General features: G+C 37.3%; 1 protein-coding gene across 4 annotated transcripts in view; it reads left to right on the forward strand.

The window, feature by feature from the left end:
* The window catches only part of LOC115211965 (NADPH:adrenodoxin oxidoreductase, mitochondrial), a 177487-nt gene that overhangs the window by 84946 nt on the left and 64682 nt on the right, over nucleotides 1-27859 (forward strand). For all 4 annotated transcript variants that reach the window (XM_036502963.1, XM_029780732.2, XM_036502964.1 and 1 more), the window contains one exon: nucleotides 7933-8028. In XM_036502963.1, the coding sequence (XP_036358856.1) occupies nucleotides 7933-8028 (96 nt within the window). The remainder of the gene's footprint in view (nucleotides 1-7932; nucleotides 8029-27859) is intronic.

Raw genomic sequence — 27859 nt, forward strand, 5'->3', positions numbered from 1 at the left:
TCATGTGAAAGCATTACTGACGGGCTAAGTAACACAATGACAAGTAAAATTATTAGATGTTCATCTTCAATAATTAGTTTTTTGCCTATCACATTTGTATCATTATTGCTTTTTCTTTTATTTAGCTTAGTTAAAGATTGTTTAATGTATTTATTTCTATCTGAATTTTTAGAAGTATTCATATTCAACTTTATCTAAATTTTTAGTTTTATATACTCCCTATTAATTTTCAACTTATCCAAAATTCTATCATTTCCTTGAATTTTATTACTATGATTCTGAGGACAGTGCAGAGGATCTGGAAAGGGTTGGATGAGTCTAATGGGGATTACAAAGGTACAGCAGCTTAGAAAGCTCACTCTGATCATTATGATAGGAAAAGAACTCCTGAATTTGTTGATGAGATCTAGGCCATGATTGACAACGATCCTTCCAAGTCAGTCTGGTTCAAGTCAGTCATGTCGCCAGGGACATGGGAGTGTCTGAGTTTCTTATCAGACAGGTAGTGCATGAAGATATTTAGTTTTCCTCAGACAAGAAAAATTTTTGCCAGGATTGGTTGGTGAACACACAGAACAACCATTGGCTTGCTGTTAAGATAGGCTCGGTCCCCTTCCTTACTCCCCAAATTACCTCTGCTTCTTCTACCACTCCCCAAATTCCTTCAGTTACTTACAACTCTTCAACCATATCTCTCCCTGCTTTGAGAACATGCGCCTCACATTTATCCTCTTTGAGGTCATTGTCCTTAATGACTTCAATAGAACTATTCTTGCCTCTGATACTCACCTGATACTAATTCTGCTGATATGGAAATAAAATCTTCACAATATTCAACTCTGTATATCAATTAATATCATCCTCCATGCACATCCCTGAATCTTACAGACAATCCAGATACTCTGATATTTTTCCCACCTTCAATTCCACACTCTACCAAACTGTTGTAATCTCTGCCTATCTGGTCATCTGACAGCAAATACCCTCCATGTACCTGCATATTATTCAATGCTCCCTTACCTTCACTTGCAGCTTTATCAGTTCTATGGTAATTAACCCTGGCAGCACATGTGCTTTACTCATAGCACATTAACCCTTTCATTACCAACCCAGCTGAAACAGGCTCTGGCTCTGAGTACAAATGTCTTGTTTTCATAAGTTTTGAATTAAAATCTTCCACCAAACCTTAGTCACCATTTATGTTCCTAACACTAGCTGAATGATAAACTAAGTCATTTTACTAAATTCTTTGTTATATTTGAAGCAATTGAAAGAAACACAGAGCATCTTAAAATAAATACAGTAATGAAAGGGTTAAATACAGCTAAGACTGAAACTATCCTCTTGGGATTTTCCTTCCACATTCCTCACATTACACCAAAACTCATCATCCTGAATCTTCCAAGTAGTTCACTCAGCTACTCTGCAGCAATTCAGACAAAGAACACCACTGTTGATACTTAGAAAAAATCACCCAACCCTCCATACAAACTGGATGACTTTTATTCAGTACAGCAATTCTTTCAAAATTATTATCTGAAATGTGTGCAGCTGATTCTTTTAAATCCTTGTGAAAAGTATCATCAACTTTGTGGGATCCTCCCCAATGATTCTGTAAACATCCATATTTGCTGTCATCATTGCATTTAATTCACTTCACACTCTATGTAAACATCCTTCAAAAGTATTCCTTTCCACTCCCGTAAGCTCACCACCACACGCATATAAATACCAACTGTAAACATACTTCCTATCATGTCAAACCAATTAGGTCTCCAGTCCTGACAAGATTCTTTCCATTACTCTTACACAATGTACTCCAAAGCTAATCCCTATCTTCATTAAACTCTTCATCACTTTTCCTTCCTCCCTCTATCTCTGTCTTTCTCTCAGTAAATCACAGTCTTTGGAAACATGCTACAGTGTGTCTTATTTCCAAGAAGGGTAACTGCTATGACCCTGATATCCATCATCCTATCATACTCATTTCCAGTAAGTATGATAGGATGGCAGATATCAAAGTTGATTGAGACAGCCATTAATCATCCTCAATATGTTAAATCTCTTTTCCTTTTTTATAATAACCACAAATGCAGCTTTTGTAAAGCCGAATCTACTGGACATCTACTCTTCTATGTTATACACTAGGAAACAAACACTTGCTCTCAAGAAATTTGATGATAATGGTGTCATTGCACTTAACATCAGCAAAGTATTTGACTATGTCTGGCATGAAAACCTCCTAGAAAAACTGTCCACTTATAGTCTTCATCCCTCTCTTGTTAAATTGTGGTATGTAGTGATAGAGTTCTCTGTCACCAAAACTCTTTAAACTTTGGTGCACAGCCAAAGGTCAGTTTGTTCTCTACATTCTTCTTCCTATACACCAAGGACCTGTTTGCTACTGCCTCCAACAATGTCTGCTCCTTCACATATGATATCCCACCATCCTTCATACCTAGGTATCTTCTGCACCTAGGTATCAATCATGTTACAACCTAGATACTTCAGGCCAAATCTGCACTGACTCTGTGAACAGAGACTATGAAATATCCTCCATTACAGTCGTACCAATCTTTATTCTTTTGAAAGCATAATGTAACGAATCACCATCCATATCAAGAAAACATTATTGTACCTCCCTCACCTTGCAATCCCTCAAGGTTGGTACAAATGTTCTGGTTCACTGTCACTGATGATCTCTTTTGGTGATCACACATTCTTCACATAGAAATATTGCATTAAAATGACTGCCCTTTGTCTTTAGAACCACAAAATATTTCATTCCTTAACAACTGCTAACCCTTTACAAAGCTTAAGTAAAGCTTAACTGCTAACTCTTTACAAAGCTTAAGTACAAATGAAGTACTGCTCTTGCATGTGGCACAGTGCTGCTGCAACTACATAAATAGACGTCCTAGATTGTAGTGAAAAGGAACCACTTGACTGAAACAAATAAAAGATAAATGAATTACACATTTGTAAACACTATTTCAGGACCCAAGCCAATGTCACTCAAAATACTAGAAACTGCAGCTAAATCTTCCTCAAATCCCACACTACCATTTTAAAAAAGAAAGGATTCTGTTGTGGGAAATGAAAAGAGGTTCACCTACCTTCCTCTCTTGTCTGCATCTGTCTAGTAGTAGTCACTCCAGTGATCCTGCCCCACCTTGTCACCCAGTATAAACAGCTGCTGTCTAATCCGGGAGTGAATTCCGACGCCAGTTCACGATGCCTCGGTGGGCAAGAAGAGGCTGAACCTGTCCTGTCTCAACCCACACTTCCCTTCTCATACTTCCTCTTCCAGTCAATCCCTTGACCATTGATGTCATGGCCCTCTTCTTCCAGCTCATCCCCATATGCCCTCCTGATCTCAAAGATCACCTCCTCACTTCACTCATGTTGAAATCTACCACCTTCTTGGTTGGGTGCCTTGTATGTTGTGAACTTCTTAAACTGGGAGCCTCATTCTCTTCTTCTTTTCTATAATCATCATCTGACAAAGCGACAATCCTACAAACATCCAAGACTTGACGCAGCATTCCATCCACAGAAATGTTGTTTTCGGAATTGACAGCCATCACTATTCCTGTTCCATTGAGTTGTGCAGTGTGCTTTTGGTGGCTTCACCCAGACTTCATCACCCACCTCCACAAAGTCAGGCCCTCTCTCTTCTACAGAGCATCTCGATAGTTAACTCGAATGCCGCCATTCATATTTGAATATCGCTCTATGTGGTACAGACTCTTTGGCCTGTCCTGATTGGAGTGACATGTTATACCAGAACACTGCTTCCAGCAATGAGACATGTCTTCTCTCTGCCATAACCTTGATCGTTTGATGATGGTTCTCCACAATCCCATTTCCACTCAACCTGTATGCCACTCAGAAAAAGTGGTGCACTTTCCACCTGTCAAGCATTTCCTTCAGCGCCTCCACACAAAATGCTGTGCTGTTGTCCATCAGCAATTTGTCCACAAGGCCCCGCTCTAAGAATACCTCATTTAGAATATGTGCCATCTCATCTGCAGTGTCTGCCCACAATTCCCTCCAAATGGCCATCCAGCCCGGCCCACAATCGACCATCAAGAGATATGTCCCCTGCCACTTCTGATTATGCACATCCGGACCACAGTTGATAGATTGACACCTGTCGCAGTTTCTGACCACCTTTTGGATGCTGTCTGCTAATGTCGGTCAATCCTCCTGGCAAGATACAGGGTCCTATCCATGCCAATATGATGCATGGCATGCAGTCACCTTAGCTTGGAGTCATTTAACTGACACACCACAGCTACTCCTTGCTTCAATTCTTCTGGCTCCCCTAAACAGGCCTTTTTTTAACCCTAGCTACAATTCCGGGTAATATGACCATTCTGTTTGCACCAGTAGCAAACTGGTCCAGGCTCTGTGCAATCCTTGGCACTTAAAACACCGGCCTGTGAATGGCTGCTGTCATTCTACAGCAGGCCTCTTTTCGTCCTTCACTGGCCATTGCACAGCATCACAGGGTTCTGCAGCTGCTGTCATCACTACTTTCTGCCTGGTGTTTTGTGTCAACGGGTGGGCTTCAATGATAAGCTTGCTCATCACCATTTTGTTGCCGCCTGGCAAATGTTGTAGTTGCACCGACACATCATCGGGAAAGTCATTCACAAAGGCCAGTCGCACTACTTTCTCAAGTCCCTCACCAGACAACACAACCGGCCTCCGTACCTCTGCAGTGTATTTATCGTCCTGTTCCCCTCTCCATCTGATTATTCCCAGCTTAGCAAAAGCGGCACACTCTCCATATATGTAAGCCTCTCTCAAGCGTTGCCTGATCTTCGCTGCACTCGGTTGTTCTTCTGCATCCATTTCAAGGTACAGTGTCAGTGCACTCCCCTCCAAATACAGCGCCATGAGGCACACTACATCTTCAGTGCCTTGTAGCCTGGCCACAACTTTGACCTTTTGAATCCAGGCTACTACATCACCTTCACCTTAGAAAGGTCTGATGACATTGCTGTCGATCCTTATCTTCGCTGCTATCATATATCAAGGAGACAACGACATTTGTATACAATTGCCGAAATAGCTTGTCGTGCATGGAAAATGAAAAGAGATTCATTTACCTTCCTTTCTTGTCTGTGTCTGTCTGGTAGTAGTCATTCTGGCAATCCTGCCCTATCCAGTCACCTATCTGACCAACCTAGGAGTGAATTCCCTGACATCTGTTCATGATGCTTCAGTGGGCAAGAAGAGGCTGACCCTGCCCTGTCTCCCCTGCACTTCCCTTCTCATGCTTCCTCTTCCGGTCAGTCCCTTGACCATTGACGTCATGGCGCTCTTCTTCCAGCTCATCCCCACAGCTTCATTGAATAATCTAGTCTTAGATATACAAAAGATGAGAGATTTATGGCTGAAATGCCTTTACTCATAGGCCTACTCAACAAGATCTGCCACGGAATTAAACAACAATAATGGAGGTATTAAAAAATTATTTTAAAAAAACAACTTAATGATAGGAATTGAATTACAAATCTTGTACAGATAAGTGTACTATTACATCTGACCAAATTCATGTCTTTTTTTTTCAAGCTAATCTTGAAAAGTTTGTCTACAGTTGTAAGCATTTAGCTCAAAAGAAACTTACATATATATTTCGTCAGGAATTTTCTCAGGAATTTAGTCAGTTGGAGTTTTTTTTTTCAATACAAAAAGATATCCGTCATTCAGTGTATAGACAAAAATACCCTCTCATAGTGTGAATAATTCATAAATTAATGTACAAGTTTTTTTTTTTTGCATTTGTTTTTGTTACATATATAAACAATATCTAAAGGTGTGTGTTTGTAACAACAGGTCTTCTGCTGACAGAAATCAGGCCATACATTACTCACTTGCCTAGATTAGGTGTGAGCTCCTTGACTGTTATTGTGACACACATTCCTACATTTATTGCCTATGACATCTCGGTTGCATTGGTTTGGGATGAAGTCAGGGCAATATTTCACTAAATTCTAAAACTAAACACAAGAATAATACTATTACAAACTCTCAAATGAATTCAAAACAAGTACTAGAACAAATACACTGTAATAAGCTTGAGAACATAGAATAAACACTCGAATAACACTAAAATAACACTAGAACAATACTTTAACAAATTAATAAAGGAACACTAGGAAAAAAGCAAACACTTAAACAATGCTGCAAACTCTCAAATGAATTCAAAACAAGTACTAGAACAAATACACTGTAATAAGCTTGAGAACATAGAATAAACACTCGAATAACACTAAAATAACACTAGAACAATACTTTAACAAATTAATAAAGGAACACTAGGAAAAAAGCAAACACTTAAACAATGCTGAAAACAAATGTTAAATTAATACTTGTGTAAATACTTGAACAAACATTAAACAGGACACTCAAATAAATAGAAAGCAGTAGCACAATACACCCTAGTTGCTGGAGAGAGTGTTTTTTTTATAGCTGAACAGTTCCATCTTGTCAACTTTAATTATTTCAACAGTGAAATGAGAGGAATAGCAATGGGAAAGAAAAGCAGATTAATTGTAAAGTAGAAGGATCTGAGGAAACTAATGATAGCCTGTATCAGCAAATAGTACAAAAAGTAACATGGAATAAGTTAGTTATTCCTTTAGAGGAATGTAAGCTTTGTCTTATGCTAATGGAAAAATACAATGGTTGTAGCAAGGTCTGAGCTCATAGCCATGTCTATATTCCAACATCTTAAAATCACAGTTCTTAAATGAGTATCCATTGCTCAGTCTGCTGCCATCTATTGCTTCTTTTTTCTGATATCCTCATAATTATCACTTGATCTGTGGACACCTATTATTTGTTCTGAAGATGTCAGCTGCTTGATATGCTGACATTTACTGTTTGTTCCTCTAACATCTATGTTTTGATCCTCTGGTATCTACAGCTTGACCCACTAACATCTGCTACTTGGTCCTCTGGTATCTACAGCTTGATGTGCTGGCATTTGCCACTTGATCCTTTAGCATTTACTGCTTAATTTTTGACATTTACTTCCTGATCCACTGATATCTATAAGTTGATCTACTGACATGTACTTAATGATAATGTGACATCTGCTGTTTGAGCTGTTGATATTTGCCATTTAATCCTCTGGTATATACTGCCAGATCTACTGACATCTATGGCTTGATCTGTAAATATCCACTACTTGATCCTCTGACAACTACTGTTTTATCTGCTGTTTGATCTGTTAACATATACTGCTTGATTCTCTTATAAACCTTGCTTATAAGTGGTGAATTGGCTTAGACACTTGAACACAGTTAAAACAAATGTCTTGTAGTATTTGTTCCAACTCAGTGTACTGTGAGTTCAAATCCTATCAAGTCAACTCTGTCTTAGATCCTTCCTTTCAAAGTCAATAAAGTACCAGTCTAATAATAGGGTCACTTCTTTCTCTCTCTCCATATATATATATATATATCAGACATTGGCTATGACCAGACCTACAGTGCGATAGGTCCTATCAGGCTAAATAGTCAAAGCAAGATGAGTGTCATAACATCATTATGAATCCATTATGACTGAGGGCTCAAAGAAAGCAGGATCTGTTGCTTGATGTTGAGCACCAAGAGAACCCTGACAGAACAGATGTATTTTACTTGATCAAGGACATTACAACCCTGATTATTCCATCTTTTTAGGAGTATCTAGGACTACATTATTTAATATGGTATGGTGTGATTTGAAGTAAAGTTGGCTGCTATTTCCCATAGGTTGAACAATCATGTAAGGGTTCTTGTTGGCTAATGTTTTTGAGTGTGTGGTAGGGATAATGTGTATATGTATGTGTGTGGGTGATTAAATTATGTTAGTTTACATTTTTATCTTTAGATAACTTTAATACCTGTTTTGCCTTTTTCCTTTCCTGAACAGGGAGATGCATCTGTAGAAGTGGATATTTATGAACGTCTTCCAGTGCCTTTTGGATTAGTTCGATATGGGGTGGCACCTGACCACCCTGAAGTAAAAGCAAGTATTCTATATATATTTTAAATTCTTTTTAATTCTATATATATTAAATTCTATTTTTGAAAATGTTAGTGTTCAAACTATTCACATCTATCTTGTTTTGTTGTTGTGTAGTCCTTAATGAACCCTGATTTAGCAGACCTAGATCTTTCTTTTCTTTTTCTCAGGTATATCACATTCAAGACTACATTCAATGTGTCCCTTCTTTTTAAAGAGAGTTGGGCATCATTGGAGACATATCTTGCTGCTATTTCTTGCAAATTGACTTAATACATAAAGGCTTCCTTTAGGCTTGTACAAGTTTTACTTATTGTTTATCCTTAGTCAGCTCTGGTTGTGTAGATGTTTGATTAAGGCCTTCCAACCATGACCATCTCATCTTTTAGTATATCAAAGACATATTTGTGGTGCTTGGCGAGGAGTATCAAATCAAAGTGCACTATGGATTTTCAAAAATATAATATAAGGCTTTAGAAAATTCATACTAATCAGTTGCAGATGTATGACTGTATGGTTAAGAAGCTTGCTTCCCAACCATGTCGTCTTGGGTTTAGTCACACTGTTTGGAATCTTGAGCAAATGTCTTCTACTATACCCCCAAGCTCATTCTGGGAATATGACAAATTTACTTTTATCAAACCACCAAGCTGGGCATAGCCATTACTTATAAGTGTGTATGACTGGATATAAGTACTATGCTCATTGTTTTGATAAAAATGAGTTGTGCCTGCAATTCCATGTCATGCTGAATTTCCCTGAGAACTACATTAATGGTATGTGTGTCTCTGGAGTGCTCAGCCACTTGCATGGTAATTTCACGAGCAAGCAGGTTGTTATGTTGATTGGACCAACTGGAACCCTCATCGTTGTAACTGATAGAGTGCATTTTTTTTAGATACTTATGTGGTCATACTTATGTGGTCACAGAACCTTCTCAGCCTCAGTAACTATTCCAAACCCCCGCTTTGACTTTCCTATCTCTTATCATTATAGGTGTGTTCTACACTGCTCAGCTTTGTCCAGCCCTTTCTTCTCAACCCTCTAGAGTATTTTCCTTGCTCATGTATTTCTTGCAGGTGTTGATATACTTCAGTTTAAACAAAAGAAGTATCACACCCACTGGCCTTAAAGGGTCTGCAAAAGCCACCAGGTAAGGCTTTCCTGCAGACTCAACAAACAAATAAAAACAAAATTATGCACATTATCACCTCTATTTTGATGTGCTTGTGTTAAACCAAGATGTATGTTATATTCAAGGTGTCACATAAAAAGCACTGGTGATGGTGCCACATTAAAAGCACCCAGTACACCCTGTAAAGTGGTTGGCATTAGGGAAGGCATCTAGCTGTAGAAACCAGGCCAAAACACAGTATGTAACCTGGTGTGGCCCGTGGCCTTGCCAGTTCTTGTCAAGCTGTCCAACCCATGCCAGCATGGAAAACAGACGTTAAATGTTGTTGATGATGAAGAGCAGGAGGATCAGCATACTTGTCTACTTAACATGCTTTGTGCTCTCACTCCCTATACCCACTTACCTTGGTTCTTCTTTCATTGTTATCTCCCTTCTATTCACTCTCTTGGTTATGTTTACTTTGAACAAATGGAGATATTATAAAGCAGTGAGAACTCTTTAGATTATGACACACAAGGCAACCTCACTAATGCTGATGCCACAGTAAAATGCACTTAGTTCACTCTGTAATGTGGTAGGTGCAAGGAAAACTATCTAGGTGCAGAAACCATGCCAAAACTGGAATGCACGAGCAAGATGTGGTCTTCCGACTCATCTCAGAAGGAAATTACTCTAAATAAACTCTATCTTGGTATAATCAATGCCATCATAGAAAGCAGCCATATGATGATGACAGAAATCATGACAACAATAGTGACAGTAGTGGCAGCAGCAGCAACAGTAGAAGCAGCAACAACAGTACCAATGAGGGCAACAATCATGCCAGATGATAAAAAAAAAACACAAAAGGAATTGCAAAATCATATTAATACCAAAGTTCAAGAGTTACATTGACTGTGGCTAAATTATAAACAGAAATGAAGAGATAAAGATAAAATGAGAATATTAGTTCTAAATAAGTTCCTTATCTCTCTCTCATACAGAGAACCAGTATTACACCCTCTCCCCACTTATGGTACTACTGTTCTATTGTTAATTGGGTGCGACATCTGTTATCTATTTATTCACATGCCATTCCTTTCGTTTGTTATGTTTGCCCCTTCTCTCTCCACCTCTGGCTATTGTTATTGTTGTTGTTAGGATAAAACAGGAATGATCTCTCCTAAGAGAACACTTACTAAGGTTTACAGATTGACTTAAAAATATTGTAGTGTGTGTGTGTGTGTGTGTGTGAGAGAGAGAGAGAGAGATGCCTGTGTATGTCCATATGTGTGTTTTTCTTTGCCTTGAGCCCTCAACTCCTGATAAAATCAGAAAGGCATAACTGCAAGAGAAATAAAGAGGAGGTGGAGGGAGAGAGAGAGAGAGAGGACTCTGAAATGATTGAAGGAAAAGTTGACCTTGCAGAAATTTGAACTTTGAACACAGATATGCATACACAAACGCACACATACATACACATGCATATGCTCGCACTTTGACGTGCCTGTGTTCACACACACATGTATATATGCGTGTGTGTGTGGTGTGTGTGTGTGTGTGTGCAATGTAACAGGGATAGAACTAAAAAATCAATGGGGGTGAGTACTAATTAAATTAATTGAGCCTGTGGATAGATTTGAATCTATGGTTGTAGCCCCACCCCATCATTTAAACTGCTAACACCATTTGAGCAATGATAGTATCTAACATCAACAGTTACCTTTGTTGTATTCTCTCCTCCCTCTCATCATTATTCATGCTGACCCAGACCAACATAAACCTTCCAATTCTGAGCCTTTACATAAGTAGTTGCTTAAACTGTTAGAAATAGCAACCACATTTCTTCAAATAGTACTCTACTGTCTTTATAAAACAAAATAAAGCAGCTGTATGTGTGGCTGTGTAGTAAGAAGTTTGCTTCCCAGCTTCCAAACCACATGGTCCTGGGTTCAATCCCACTGCATGGGCAAATGTCATCTATTCTCATTTTGGGTCAACCAAAGGCTTGTGAAAAGATCAGGTAGATAGAAACTGAAAGAACCCCATCACATATATGTCTGTTCTGTGTTTGTGCTTGCACCCAACCACCACTTGACAACCATCGTTGGTTTGTTTACATCTTGTCAACTTAGTTTTGCATAAGAGGCCTATACAATAAACCTATTTTCTATTTTCTCTATTTTCTATCCCTGTTTATTTCTGTGTTCCTTTCTGTTGAAGAGCATAGGCTCAAAACATAAAAATCACTTCCTGAGCATTAAATTAATACATCTGTTTGTTGTTTACACACCCATCTTCGTCTTTTGTTTTTTTGTAAATTCTCACTATAGAATAAGTACCAGGCTTTAAAAAACAGGGTTGATTTATTCAACTGAAGCCCTTCAAAATGGTGTTCCGACATGGCCAGAGTCCAATGACTGAAACAAATAAAAGATAAAAGGATATTTTCCACAGTGTACTCCTTGCTATGCAATAAGACTTGATGGTCATGGTTGAAATGCCCCGGATGAAATGCAAAATTGACTTGAGTGAAATTTGAACTTAGAGCATAGAGAACTAGAACACAGGTTACATTAGACAATATAGTTCTAAATCAAGTATGGGCAGCCTTTTTTCAAGAGGCAGTATCACAATTTTAACATGAGTGTCATACAAGCTGCCTTTACTCTGAGGGAAAATTTCTTTGTTGCCTTCAGAAGTAATAGATCTCTGAATTTTGCTACCTATTTTTAATTTGGATACAATTTTTCTGAACAACCACCTCCTCTCATGATTGTGTTTTCAAGGTAACAGAAGCTATATATTTCTTGTGAACCAGCAGGAGATTTAAGGGTGTCTATTTGCATATGTTCAAAGTGCATATTGTTCCAATGCATCTGTCACATACAAAACTTTCCTTCTCTGTTAGCCTCCCAGTGATGCTACTATACTTTGTGTATATCCATAGACTACACTGGGTATGACCAGGGTCATCTTAAGACAGTTTCTCAGGAGCCTCACAAGTCTAGGGGCCTGATTCTGATTTATGTATTCTACGGCTTACAATCAATAAATTAAATATTATAGGGCCCAGTGCACTGATTTACCTGTTAAAACAACCCTGAGTACAGCATATGCAGTTCATGCCAACTCCATTTTCATGGTGATATGGTGAGGTTCCTATCTTCTTTTTTAGTCCCTAATATCTTAGTCTTTGATTTCCTTGAGGCCTCTTGATTCTAGGTTTTGCTTTCATGCCTGGAGTTTATTCTCTCATTCAGCTACAGAATTAGACAAGAAATTTCAAGCAAGGAAGTAAACTACAGTTCATTAAGCAAAAGGACAAAGATGTGTTGATCCATGATTCAGTCCATTATATCAAAATAATTTATTGACCTTTGATACTAACTACTATTATCTACTAATAGTTGGTCATTGTATTTGATTTTCTAGGTAAGCTAGGATTGAAAGTTATGATGTTCATAACTTCTCTAAATGGCTCATAACAGTATAAACGATGGAAGTGAGCTACAACTGAGAAGTAAAATGAAACCACAACTTTAATTTGGTAACTCACCTTTTCAACTTACTCTCAAGCCTTTCCTTGCTACACATACAAGCACTCACTCATATCTACCTGTATGTGTTTCCAATCATGACTGACTTGAGACTAATTATTGAGGCTTTAGTTTGTTATTCATATAGTGAAACATAATTAACAAGACTTACATTTAGAATTTCAGTTTGTATTTACCCCATGCCCATCTCTGCTTCATGCATTGGGTAAATGCAATCATAACACTTCTGACACATGTATCAAACACATTTCTTTTTAGTTTCAGTGACATTCCTCTCCTTGTTTGCATACCACTTAATTCCTTGAACTTCTCATAGCAAACGGCCTCACTGAAAATGACCCATCATCTCCATTCAACACTCCTTTTGTAACGAAATATTTTAATACCTTTTACCTTCATGACATTTCCCAGCTAAAGCTCAAATAACTTGGCTCTCTATCTGTAACTCCTTCCATACACAATTAAACAATTAATTGTAACCATTACATTAGTTAATAATAGTTAATAACCCTCTCACTCTATTACATTTTCAATGAAACCATCACCACCCCCACTACCATCATTGTTGGAATCATTATTGCTTTAACATCTACTTTTGCATGAGTTAGACAAAATTCATCGAGGAATATTTTATACAACTGGATACTCATCCTATCACCAGCTTTTGTCTGTTTTCAAATAAGCTTATATTTCTCCTAGCCATATATCTGTGGAATACTCAAATACTTATGTATTAATTTAATGAATATGTAATTCGCTTAAACAGCAAAGTACTTTTTGTCAAAACTGATACTATATATCACTTAGATGTATACACATACACATACACACTGCAAAGAGGGAGCCTCTACAGGGTCTATCAATCTGCTGAAAATAACAAACCAAAATTTCCTTCAACTCCATACTATCAGCTTAAAAAGGATCATGGATAGATTGGTCCAAGGTAACAATACTATGCTGGGAAAAAAATGGGATGGTTATTTCTGGAATGCCTTTGATTATAGGATTAGCCAAGGATTAAATAAACAACAACAACCATAATATAAATTCACAACCACATGCACTTAACTATCTATTACTTAAAACTCCAACTATTAATATGTATAATAATCTAGTTGCTTTCAACTGTTCTAGCTTTACAATACCTGCTGCTTGTCATCTATTGGAGAATAGTTTATTGCCCTGACTAGGCCAACATTAAAAGATGGAAACAAAACAAAAAAGATAAATATTATTACTAGCACTAATGTAGCTTTTAGCTAGATAACTCTATTGACAATGCTTTTGTAGTGAACGGAGTACTAATACAGCATGTGTTATGAATAAATTCTGTAATTAATAGAGTACCAAGTACAAATGTATGTTACAGAGTACTTACCAATACAATATGGATTATGAATAAACCCTGTATTTAAGAGAGTACTGACCAACATGATAGAACACCAATCAATGGGTTATGATTTAATTCTGTACTTAAATGAGTACCAATCAATACAATACATAAGAAAATAAGACATTTCAATCTTAATGACCTGATATTTAGACTGGTGTTCAGTGTGATCTTAGTACTTTTTGCTTCAGTACATCTGCAACATACAGAGTTTACTTTTTTTGTTAGTATATCTATGTTGCACATCTTTTGTGTGTCCATAGTTTACATTGATGGACCCCTACCTTCACTAAATTTGAAGCTGAACTCATTGTTGATTCTCACTTCACTTATTTTAGCTTTGAATATATCTTGGACAGCCCTTATATGCAGTTCATCTATATCTAGTTTCTTTAGTGGTCACCAAAGTATTGAATATGGTACCTTGTCAAAGGTCTTTTCCAAGTCAATGAATGCTAGGAATTATGGTTTACTCATAGCCAATTATTTTTCCTGCAGTTATCCAACTAGGAAGATTGCATCTATAGTACCACTTCAGGGCACAAAGCCAAGCTACATGTCTTATAGGGTACCTTATGGATCAATTGTGCAATGACTCTTTTTCACTGACCTTCATGGTCTGATCCAATAATTTGATGCCTCTTTAATTCCCTTTTTTTGTAAAGCATACCATATATACATATATTAGGTTGAGCCAAAGGTTTTTTGTATTTCAAACTTAAGTCAATAGTTCAAACAAATTATAAATGAAAAGCATTTATTCATCAAAATATATTCCATCATATTCTATTGTCTGTTGCCATCTTTATACCAGAAGTTCAATTCTACACTCATACCATTTGGCTTGTTTAGAGGCCAAAATCTCCCTGCACCCATTTTCAACCTCATCCATATGCTTGAGCTTCTGTCCATAAGGAAATGAGCCATGATTCAGAGAAGATGGTAATCTGATGGTGCATTTTCAGCCCTTCAAGTTCTTTATGTTTGTGCTTGGCCACAATAGCAATGTGTGCTGGGGCATTGTCATACAGTAAGAGTGCATGTCTTCAGTTGACCAATACTAAGTAGCAGGCTTTCAAAACATTATATATTCACTGCAGTCGTTGAACATAAAGATTAAAGTCCACAGCAGGATGATCTGGGACAAACTTAAAGTGCAACATTCTCTCAAAATTCCACCTAACACATAATGTGGCCTTCTATTCAAACAGTCCTTGTTTGACAACAGGTTCTGAAGCCTTGCCAGAACAAAGCCACTGATTTCTCTTATAATGATTATGAAAACAGATCCATTTTTCAACCCCAGTTACAATTTGACACCAAAAATGGGCATCTTTACTTTAGTTTCAGTCATTAGACGAAGGCCATGCTGGGGCACTTCCTTGAATTTTTGTCAAATGAATCAACCCCAGTACTAATTTTTAAAGCCTGATACTAATTCTATCAGTCATTTTTGCTGAACTTCTAAGTTACAGGGACACAAACACACCCACACCAGTTGTCAGGCAGTGGTGGTGATGATGGTGGGGGGGGGGGACAAACACAGACACAGATACACACACACACACACAAATAAATACCTATATGTATGTATATATATGTATGACAGGCTTCTTTCAGTTTCTGTCTACCAGATCCACTCACAAGGCTTTGGTCGGCCTGAGGCTATAGTAGAAGACACTTGCCCAAGGTGCCACGCAGTGGGACTGGACCTGGAACCATTATATCTATCTGTATATCTATCTATCTATATACACACACACACACACACACACACACAGATATATATATATACATGTGTATATATACTTACACATATATGTGTATGTATGTGTATACACACACACACACACACACACACACACACACACATATATATATATATATTGTACAAAATGTAGTGTCCACTCCAGGTAGTGCAATAGCTTTGGGTACAACTCTTTACTGCCTTGCTACAAATGTTAAGAAACCTACACAATGTGGATGTGGAGTTTTCAAAAAGGAACTGAACATTCTCCTTTCCACAATACTGGATGAACCAACAGCCCCGCATGAAGTACAAATGAAAGCAACAGTATCAAACTCCCTCTTCCACCAGATGGATCAACAACCAAAGCAAAAGTATATACAAGAGTAGTGATACGAAATCCCACTACCCTGAAGAAATCAGGCAAAAAAAGCATCCTATGTAAATGTGCAAAGTCACAGTGGTGCTCCAGCATGACTGCAGCTGTATAGCTGAAATGAATAAAAGAATATATATATATATATATATATATATATATATATATATAGTTAATCCAAACAAGAAAACACAGAAAAAAACACAGCAACGCGAGGACGTGGAACAATTAAAGTATTATTTGACGCTCAGGAAAGAAGGGAAGGAGGGTTTAACGTTTCGAGCGGAGCTCTTCGTCGGAAACAAAGGAGAAGGAAAGATCCCGAGAAGGGAAGACAGAAGAAAAAAATATATCTTTGCTGGTGGTGCTCAAGAGATCACATGCACACACACACATGCATATATGTATATATATATATATATATGTGCATATGTTTGTGTCTGTTTGCATGTGTGAGTATGTATGTAAATATACATACACACACACACACTTAAATATACACCTTCACACACATACTCAGAGACCTATAGCTGCAAAACTACAGGAATGACAAATATTAACGGACACTCCTATACTATCATACCAACTATCTATTGTCTAGAAATAATTCAAATTGTTGTAGCTGTCTCAATACAAATGATTAACAGTCTGTATTCCTATGATGGATAATTACATAATTAAATTTTAATAATTGATTTTAGTCAAAATATTAAGAATGATTTGTTGGTGCTCATTCTTAGACCCTCCCTGATTGAACAAGCTTAAGATCAATGATACTCCATTCATGACCATCCCATCTGTCTTTCCAGACATAGTCTACCTAATCTACATGAATTATCTAATACATCTTTCATGATAATGATGGTGGTCTCCCTTCTCCTCCTCCATTTCTCCTCCAACATAAGAATCATAGTTTTATACTATTAATTAAGTAGACAAAAATATGTAAAAACTCAAACTATCAACTAATATATCTAAATAAATAACTATATTAATAATAACTAATATAACTTCTTACAATAAGAATAGACAAATAAATAAATAAGTAAAAGTAGCAAATAAATACATACTTAGATTTATTTTTTTTACCAATAAATACATATTAAGATTTATTTTTTTACCAATAGGCATAAGAGTGCTGTGTGGTAAGTAGCTTGCTTACGAACCACATGGTTCTGGGTTCAGTCCCACTGCATGGCATCTTGGGCAAGTGTCTTCTACTATAGCCTCAAGCCAACCAAAGCCTTGTGAGTGGATTTGGTTGACGGAAACTGAAAGAAGCCCATCGTATATATGTATATATATATATATGTATGTGTGTGTATATATGTTTGTGTGTCTGTGTTTGTCCCCCCCAACATTGCTTGACAACTGATGCTGGTGTGTTTACGTCCCCATAACTTAGAGGTTCGCCAAAAGAGACCGATAGGATAAGTACCAGGCTTACAAAGAATAAGTCCTGGGGTCGATTTGCTCGACTAAAGGCAGTGCTCCAGCATGGCCACAGTCAAATGACTGGAGAATAATAATAATGTAGAAGTATATATCATGAACATGGTGGATAGCTCAAATGCTAAAGGCAGATTTATAAACGTATATAGTTAATGAGGAATATGTTAATAGACATACTGAATAGAGATGAAGATAATGGCTAGCTTGTAAAAAACTGGTTTACACTGCCAAAAAGGGTGAATAGTAACATGACATAGCTCTTCTGAACTATGTCTATCCCTTGTCCAGTGAGGTCAAAATCAGCCTCTAGCTATTTTTAGGACAGAATCCAAGAAGCACATGCTACAATTCAATTGGAATGAACTCCCCATCTGTTAGGATGTAGTAGAAAACAGCAGTCAATTTTGCCCCGATGAAGGCTTTTGCTTTTTCAAATTCATAATGCAATTTAATTACATAATATGGATTTGAGTAATAAACTGAAATGCATCAGCAACATAAATTGACTATTATAATAAAAACATTGATTATTCTGTGTATGCATTCTCCATTTTCTTTGCATTGTTAAAATTTTTTCTCCTATATCGAAAAAATGGAAACATCTAGTTTTTCTCCCTGGAACGTGGCGGAAGTTGTTCTCTGCACATTTTCAGTGTTTATTGCTCCTAAGCATCTGCCACATACAAAAACTATCTTCCCAGTTAGCCTTCCATTGATATTGCTGCACTTCTTATGTGTCCATAGCTTACACTGGGTACAACTTATTGTGTTTCTACCTACACTTTTTCTACGGATCGAGCAGGGCCAACTACCTGCAGGGATTTGTGGTTTGCCTGCCTTTCTACTTATTAGGACTTTGGTTTTAGCTAGGTTGACTCTAAGACCCTTCGAATCTAATCCTTGTTTCCACACTCGAAACTTCTCGTCTAGTTCTGATAGTGACTCAGCAATTAGAGCAAAGTTGTCAGCATAGAGGAGCTCCCAGGGGCATCCTGTCTTGAATTCCTCTGTTATTGCCATATATATATATATATATATATATTCGACTGGCTTTCCAAACATGACCATCCTGTTTTTTTGGGGGTGGGGGTTTCTCGGATAATGTGTCCAGAAACTACATTAGGCAATCTTGCCTAATTTTTGTTTTAGAGTGTCATTTGGAGAGTGAGATTTGACTGATATTTCTGTCAGGTTGAGTGATAGAATAGAGGTTCTCATTGGCTTATGATGTTGTTGTTGTTGTTGTTGTTGTTGTTGTTGAGGTGGTGATGGTGAAGAGGAAAATGTAGAGTAATAGGTAGAGGAGATGAATGTAGAAATGGAGGAGGGAGAGGAGGATGGTGGTAGCAGCTGTTGTGGCAGTGGCAATGATGATGATTGATGATCATGGCACTTATGATGGTGGTGAGGACAGGAGGAGCAGGACGAGAAGAATGACACCAAAGCATCACTATCATCATCATCAACACAACAACAGAGGAGTCTCTATGTGGTCACTCAATCTGCCAAAATTAACAGCCAGATTCTTCTGAGATTATACTCTACCATCTATAAACAAAAATAAAAGGGAAGAGAGAGTGGTCACAGCTGGAATACTTTTAATCATAGATTTGCATTATGAAAGTTGATCTGGGGTTAATTAACAACAATAACAACAAATATATTTCCATCAGTAGCTCTACTTCTGTTCTTTTCTGTCAGTGGCTCTAGTACTGTTGTTTTCTGTCCCCAGTTGGGGATTAATTATAAATATGTTATGTCATTTTACATTGAAGCTATTGATTTCAAATTTTGGTACATGGCCAGCAATTTTGGGGTAGGGATAAAGTCAATTACATCATCCCCAGTGATCAACTGGTACTTATTTTATCAACTGTGAAAGGATGAAAGGCAAAGTCAACTTCAGCAGAATTTAAACTAAGCATTTTGCTCAGTGAGCTAACGTTTCTGCCTGCTTGCCACCTTCTTTTTACCTTGAAAATATTAGCAGTTAATTCTTTCTTAACAATAATCCAGTGTCTTACAAGTTGGCAAAAAAAACAAAACAAACAAACCCAGAACAAGTTATTTACATAGATTTAAGAATGCATTAAAATGTAACCACTTAGGGTTTTTTTAGTTTTTGTTTTGGTAGTTGTGGTGGTGGTGAAGACACATTTACAATAGATTGTTGAGCTACTGCTTGTAATGTGTCAGTGAGTAAAAGTTTACTAATCAGTTGGATGACCTTTTCTTGATTGCTGTCTCCAGATGTTTATGTATGTTGCAGCTGTAATACACAGTCTGATTTTGACAAGTCTATCACTCACCCCACCACCACCACCACCCAGCCAACTGAAACATAATACTTTTTATTTCAGTAACAAATTCTATTTTGTTGAAATGGAAAGCAAGCAGTTTACATTGTTATTTTTTTATTTTTGTTTTTATACCCTTTATAATCCTTCCTGAGTTTGGAATGTAGGAGTTTTGGGGATTGGATTCTGGTCCAACTTACTTTTGGATTTAGACTACTCTAGAATACAATTATATGGGGGTTTAGTAATCCCTCAGAACATGAACAGACATGAATTAAAGACATTTAGAAAAGTACCCAATAAATTTTTGAGAAGTTCACCTACAAAGTAATTCACCAAACTTACTTGCTCACAGTAAATTTTTTTGATATAAGACTAAATCTAACTTGAGAAAACATCCTTATAGAAAACCAAAATAATGTTATACATTAATAAACAATCTAGCCACCCACTACACAAATACTAGAAGTATAGCCCAGAGAATCTTTACAATATTATTTGACAAAACAATATTTGACTAAGCAGCACCATTCTACAATGATGTCCTAAAAATGAATGGGTTTGAAGAAAAAATTAAAATTCATATCTAAAATCACATAAATAGACCATAAACCAAACAGAAGCATTAAAAGAAAGATTTGATTTAACACCTTCTTCTGTCTGAATGTAATGACAAATATAGCAAAACATTTCTTTTTTAACATTAATCACCAAAATAAAATAGCTATCATAAGTTATTCAATAAAAACAACATGAGTTAGCTACAGCTCAGGGGCGGACTGAGGGTATTAAGGGTCCTCAGGCATAACTGTTCACAGGCCCCTTAGCATTAATATCAAAGATAGTTAACATGTAGAGCTCTGGACCCTTGGGCAGTGCCTGGTTGACTGACAGCTCAGTCTGCCCCTGCTATAGCTGTACAAAAAGCCAAAAACAAGATTTTACTATAAATAAGCAAATTTCTTGAGAAATCAAAAGTATGTGGCCATAAATAGATGTAACTGTAATGAATCAAAACTATGCTCATTAAGTGGGAATTATCTACAAAGAGAAGTAATCTACAGGGCAACAATAAAAACAGAAACTATATCAGAGCCACAAGTAGGACATTCAAAGCCAGATACACACAACTGCACTTATTTTTGCAATATATTTTTAAGCCACAAGTTATCTCTATCAAGCACATTAATAATATGGATATGAAGTAGGCAACAATAGATCAGGCACGTTAACATAAAAAAGAGATGATATCATATTAACACCATCATAATAAATTTATTTTAAAAACTGATCCAAGTAACAAATCTGATGACAACAAAAATTGACATGGCAGTACCAATTCCAACAGAATAGTGAAACAAAGTGATCAACAAATGAACCAATAAAAAAGAATAACTATTTAGAGATATGAGATACAACAGAATAACAAAAATTTGGCAATTCCCAGACAGGCCATACCCTACAGAGTCAATACAGAAATGAAAGAATACGACTATAGGATGATGTAATTTTAAGCAACATCAGACATATCACCTGCAGAGCTCACATAAAATCAGCAGAATAAGAATTTGAAGAAGTGGAATATAACAAGAAAATCAATAGAATGATAATTTTGGTGAAACCGGATACAATGATGAAATTGACCAGTAGTGATAAGACCACCTCTGAATTAACTAATGGAAAGCAACACTATGATAATGATCTAAAAGACATAAATCAACCAATGAAAATAAGTGACAATCTGGAAAAAGCTTAATATAATAGTGAAATTGTTCACTGGTGATAGAATAACTGACAAATTAGTGAATGAAAAATGACAAAATGACAACAATAAGGAACACTACATTAACAAAATAATATTTTGAAACTTACCAAAGAAAGCAATAGCTATACACTGAAGAATAATGAACCAATTGCAATGTATAAAGGAGAGTCAAAAATTATATGCACTCTTGATTTTACAGTGTATTTACACAAAAAAAGGGGATAAACAAGTACATCATTTTTGTATATAGTCTCCTTCTTTTTCAATGTAGTTGGTCCAGCAGTCCACTAGCTGGCATATTCCCTCCAAGAAAAAGGTTTTTGGTTGGTCATGCAACCATTTATGCATTGCTTCCTTCACATCTTCATCCATAGGAAATAGATATCCACATAAACCATCTTTGAGCAGTCCAGAGATATGATCATCTGAGGGGGTGGGGGCGAGTTTGATAATAATCAAACATCCAGTCAACATCATGGTGTTTGGAGTGACCACTTGTGATGGTGATGTTATACCTCCAATCATCTTCCCACATGGCTTCAGACTCAGCATGGAGGCCTACATCAAGTGCCTGAAGGAGGTAGTGCTGCCCTGAGTCAAGAGGGTGGCTGCTGGAAGACCATATGTCTGACAACAGGACTCTGCACTGTGCCATGGAAGCAGGAGAACTCAGTCATAGCTGTCAGACAATTTCTGCAACCACATTACCCCTAACATCTGTCCACCTAACTCCTCAGACTGCAATTCCCTTGATTATTATGTGTGGAAAGCAGTTGAGTGAGAGACGACCAAAACTCATTGTAACACCAAAGACGAACTGAAGGCAAGGATTATGGCAGCATTCTCCAACTTAAACAAGGAGAGTATCCAGAAGAGTTGCAGGAGATTCCAAAGTTGTCTAGAGGCCGTGGTTAAAACCAATGGTAATTTTATTGAATATATTTACTCTGTAGTATTTCAAGATATTTTTATGTAATTTTGATAAATATATCTGTTAAAACGAGTTGTCAGTGTTATTTCATTTCACTGCTGTGCAGTAGGACTGAACTCAGAACCATGTGGTTGAGAAGCAAACTTCTTACCATACAGCCATGCCTGAACCTATATATATATATAAATATTTATATGACAATCTTCTTTGCAACTTCTGTCTACTAAATAGATGAGGCATTGGTCAGCCCAGGGCTATTGTAAAAGACACTTGCCCAAGGTGCTACATTGTGGGACTGAACTTAAAGGATTGTGGGTGCCTATTGAGTTTCTTAATCACACCACACTGCACCACCGTACTTATACCTCTATGGCAATTATATGGTAACTTTTTTCTTCAAGTTTTAAAAAATTCTCTAATAATTTTATGGACTGAAAGGGAATAAAAATCAGAGGGTGTCAAAGAGAAGCTAAGAATAGATCTCAAACATAAAATTAATTAAACATGATTAAATTCAAATTCAATATGATAAAGATATTTTTTTCTTGAATTTCAAATAAAGATTAGATTTAAATTTTTGTAAAAATATTCTAGTTTTATCAATTCAAAATGCCAAACTGATACAACTAACAAAAATAGATTTGAATAATAGTCTTCCATGTTTGAATCTCTGTTTAGGCAAATCTCAGAGCAATAATAAATTCAGCAATAATTGAAACACAGTTCGTGTGTGTGTGTGCGCGTGCATGTTCGCACATGCCTAATGCATGCCTACACACAGATGTGATTGTGCAGTTAAGAAGCTTCCTTCCCAACCATGCAGTCTTGGATTCAGTCCCACTGCACTGTACCTAAGGCAAGTGTCTTCTACTATTACCCTGGACTAACCAAAGACTTGTAAGTTTGGTAGATAGAGGCTGAAAGAAGTTTGTTGGGTGTGTGTGTGTGTATATATATATATATATATATATATTTTCCCCTGGTGAAGGCCAATTTATGGGGTTGCCCTGAGCTTCCATCCATAAAGGGTTTAACTTTATGGCATATCATCAGATCCCAAGAGTTGTTGGCCAAAAACCGCTTTAAAATACGGAGAGGAAAAGTCTCACTAGAAAGGCAAATATAAACAAGTGGATTATCTCCCTTTTCTAATGGCTCTCCACTTCCAGCGGTTCCCAAAATGCCAGCAGAAATCTCCTAAAATGGAAACATGGCCCGAAGATCTCCATTCTGGAGTTAAGTATAGTCCTGGTTTCAGTGAGTCATTTAGGATTCTCATGCATTCAGCTATACGTAACTTGCAGCATTTTGTCCCATTGATGAAGGGGGCCTGGGTTTTCGAGGATTTTCCATGAGATCATGTGTAGAACTCAGTTGTCTTTTAGTTGCCAAACATGGTTGGCCAGCGATGTTACATATCTCCTTTCCAGGACTCTGAAGGAGGATCTGTGGTTGAAAAAGTGTTTCTTGAGCGAATTTCCAGTACAACCAATGTACTTCTGTGGACACTCAATGCTGGTGCTGTACTTGTTGTTGTTGCTGCTACTGTTGCTGTTGCTGCAGTTGTAGCTGCTGATGTCATTGCTGTCACCAATGTTGTTGCTGCTGCTGCTGTAGATGCTGACAATGTTGGAGCTTTGGGTGCTGGAGGTGGTAGTTGGTTTGGTAATGTTACTGCCCCTGCATGTGTTGCCGGTAATGCACCTGTTGATGTTGTTACTAATACTGTCGATGTTGCCACTGATGTTGTTGTTGTCGTTGTCGCTGCTGCTGTTTGCTTGTTTGTTTATTGAGTGAAGCGGTCTTCGTCCCATAGCTCACAATATCGTGCCTCTGTAGTGGGAGAAGTCCAAAAGGTGGTCCTTTGCTATTCGTAAGACCCGCAGACGAGAAAGCAGGTCAACCCCCCAACACCGAGAGCATCGATGGATGGATGAATGTGCATCCAGGATCAGCAGTTGCGTAGGAAGTCGGGGACAAGAAACAGGAAGAAAGAGTGAGAGAAAGTTGGAGTGAAAGAGCACAACATGGGTCGCCACCACCCCCTGCCGGAGCCTCGTAGGGCTTAAGGTGTTTTCACTCTGCTGCTGCTGTTGCCATTGACGATGCTGTTGCTGGAGCCAGGGCTCTCAGTGTTGGCAAAGGTAGTGGTGATGGTGGCATTGGTAATGCTATTGCCATTGCCAGTTATAGAGGAGGCGCTGTAGTTATTAACACTGTAGCTAAGGTTGTTGCTATTATTATTGTGGTCTTCAACAATGGTGGTGAGGGCTGCTACTGGTGCCAGAGGTGTCATTAGTTGAACTTATGCTGGTGCTTCTGCTAGGGCCGGTGTTGCTGCTGTTGGTGTTGTTTCTTGTATAGTTGGTGTTGGCACTGGGTCTGTTACTGCTGTTACAATTGATCCTGCCAGTCTGGGCATTGGCAGGTCTGCTACTGTGGACATCAGGGAAGCCACTGGTAAGGCGACATTCCTGTAGTTGATGTTAGTGATGGGGCCATTGGGGGTGTTGTTGGCGCTGCTGTTGTTGATGTTGCTAAAGCTGTCCACTGTAGTTGCAGTGGCGGTATTGTTGGCCCTGTTGTTGGTTCTGTTATCATATCTATGGCTGCTATTGTTTTTGTCAGTAGAATTGGCAGGGTTCGCTTGTACTTCAACTTGCTAGACGACTCCTTTGGTTTCACAGTGGCCTCTACTAGGCAACTGTTGTGGATCCTACACACACAAACACAGGAACAAATAAAAAGAAAAACTACAATAAAAAGGGGGAATCTAATTTTCTGTTTGGTGTGTTAGGGGCAAGATTTGTCTTGCAGAATTTTGTGACTTGAGGTAATGGTTGTATAAACAATCAAAAAGGGTTTTCAAGTTCTTGATTTATGCGAAGGTTGCATCCAGGATTTAGGATTTCAGCAAGAGAAACCACAAAATGATCCAAGAAAAGATTCATGTAGTAATCTTTTATCTTTTACTTGTGTTGGTCATTAGACTGTGGCCATGCTGGGGCACTGCTTTGAAGTATTTTTACTCAAATGAATTGACCCCATTACTTTTTTTTTAAAGCCTGATACTTATTCTATCAATTTCTTTTGCTAAATTATAAAATTATGCAGATGTAAATACACCAACACTGGTTGTCGAGTGGTGATGGGGGACAAACACACACACACACACACGACAAGTTTCTTTCAGCTTTTGTCTACCAAATCCACTCACAAGGCTATAGCAGAAGACACTTGCCCAAGGTGTCACACAGCGCGACTGAACCTGGAACCATGTGGTTGGAAAGTAAGCTTCTTACCACACATCCACGCCTAAATATTATTAGGAATTGTACAAAAAAAAATTGTTAAAATATTTTGTGTATTTTAGAAGTATGCCCAATTTATTGCACATAAATGTTAACAACACAATCTTATATAGACCCCAAAGGGCCATGTGGACTCTGGTTGAGAAACACTGTTCTAGATGCTAATCTATTGCAGATTAAAAAGTCCTGAAATAACTGTAAGCTAATCCCTAAAACATCGTAAATGACACTTGTGTTATGGTCAAATAGCAATAAAAGAGCCTCAACCAAAGGGAAATAGCAGCCATATGTCTTTCAAATCACTCTCCATCATTTTGGAAAAGAAGGGACACCTAGATATACAAATATACAATATAAATTTGGCTGACCTCAAGCTAAACAACAAGTGTTATGGCTGAAGATAAAAGACAGAGTAGTTGCTACAGATTTCAATTCAAGACAGCAAGTGGTAGTCTAATATCTTATCTACAAGACCAGAGAAGAAATTGAGAAGTAAACATGTATCAAGTAACCATGTATCCTTTTACATTTGGAACATGGCTTATAGCTTGTGAAAGATTTTATTCCCATAAAGTAAACCAACACTTATAACAGTAAAGCAATTTAAATAGTGTTCATGACTAGTATGAGAGCTGGTAATATAAAGAACATTCTTGAAGTGTTTGTGTGGAAGGGAGGGTGAGTACACACGCACACACACACACACACACACACACACACACACACATACACAAACTTCAAAAATGTTGAACATAGTGAAAATCAAGAAACCTTTAAACTGGTTTTGCTTCTGAACTCTAACACAGGAAGTGTGCTAAAACCAGATAAATCATTCATTAAAGCTCAACAGGAAAATCAAACTTTTATCAAATTTATTATAAGTAAAAATATGAGAATAGTAAGAAAGAGATGGACAGAAAGAGAGAGAGAGAAGGAGTGAATGAGGAATAGTTAAGGAAAGGCAAGAGGAGGAACATCAGAAACATATAGTAACAGATTGTCAGGGAAAGAGAGAGGGACACATTCACATATGTATATGAGTGTGTGTGCATGAAAATGTATAAAGATACATTGAAAAAAAAAAAAATATATATATATATATATATTTACAAATTTTACTTGTTTCAGTCATTAGACTGCAGCCATGCTGAGGGCACTGCCTTGAATTTTTAGTTGAATGAATTGACTCCAGTACTTCAGTTTTTGTTGTAGGGAATTAGTAATAATGGTACACCTCTTCCACATGATGAGTGGAATGAACCAGTCACTATAATTAAGGTGACATCAGCCAGTATTGAGGAGAGTACAAATAGACTGTGTTGATAGTTGTGTCTGTGCTGATATAGTAATTATGCTGTGATAATGAGTGGATGTTATAACAATCCAGCCTTTTGGGGATAATAACACTATACAACTGGGGATTGTACAGTGCCAAATAGAAACATTCTATTGACAACTTCAGAATATAACAATATCTGTTAGAGTGACAACTGTCGTACAAAGACAGATATAACAGTGGTGATGAGGATAAACCAATTCACATGGAGTTGTAGTGGCAATATATATTCAGTACCAGGTGTTTATATGGCTGCGTGTATAATATTACAAGAGTTCATATAGAGATGAAGAATAAATTCAAGAACTATATGTTTACTACATAAAAATACATTTTATTTACTGGTCAATGATGATACATAATCAAAATGTTGAATCTAGTTGAATGAAATTACGGAAGATTTATTGACCAGTTTGCTTCAGTTGCAAAAACAGTAACAACATCAGTTGAAAGAACAACAACAACAGTAAATACAACTCCAAGAGTAACAACAGAAGCAACAACAACAACAATTAATACTACAGCAACAAATGCTGCAATTACTGATGTAGCCAG

This window comes from Octopus sinensis, linkage group LG5 (genome assembly GCF_006345805.1).
Source record: "Octopus sinensis linkage group LG5, ASM634580v1, whole genome shotgun sequence".
NCBI classification, from domain to species: domain Eukaryota; kingdom Metazoa; phylum Mollusca; class Cephalopoda; order Octopoda; family Octopodidae; genus Octopus; species Octopus sinensis.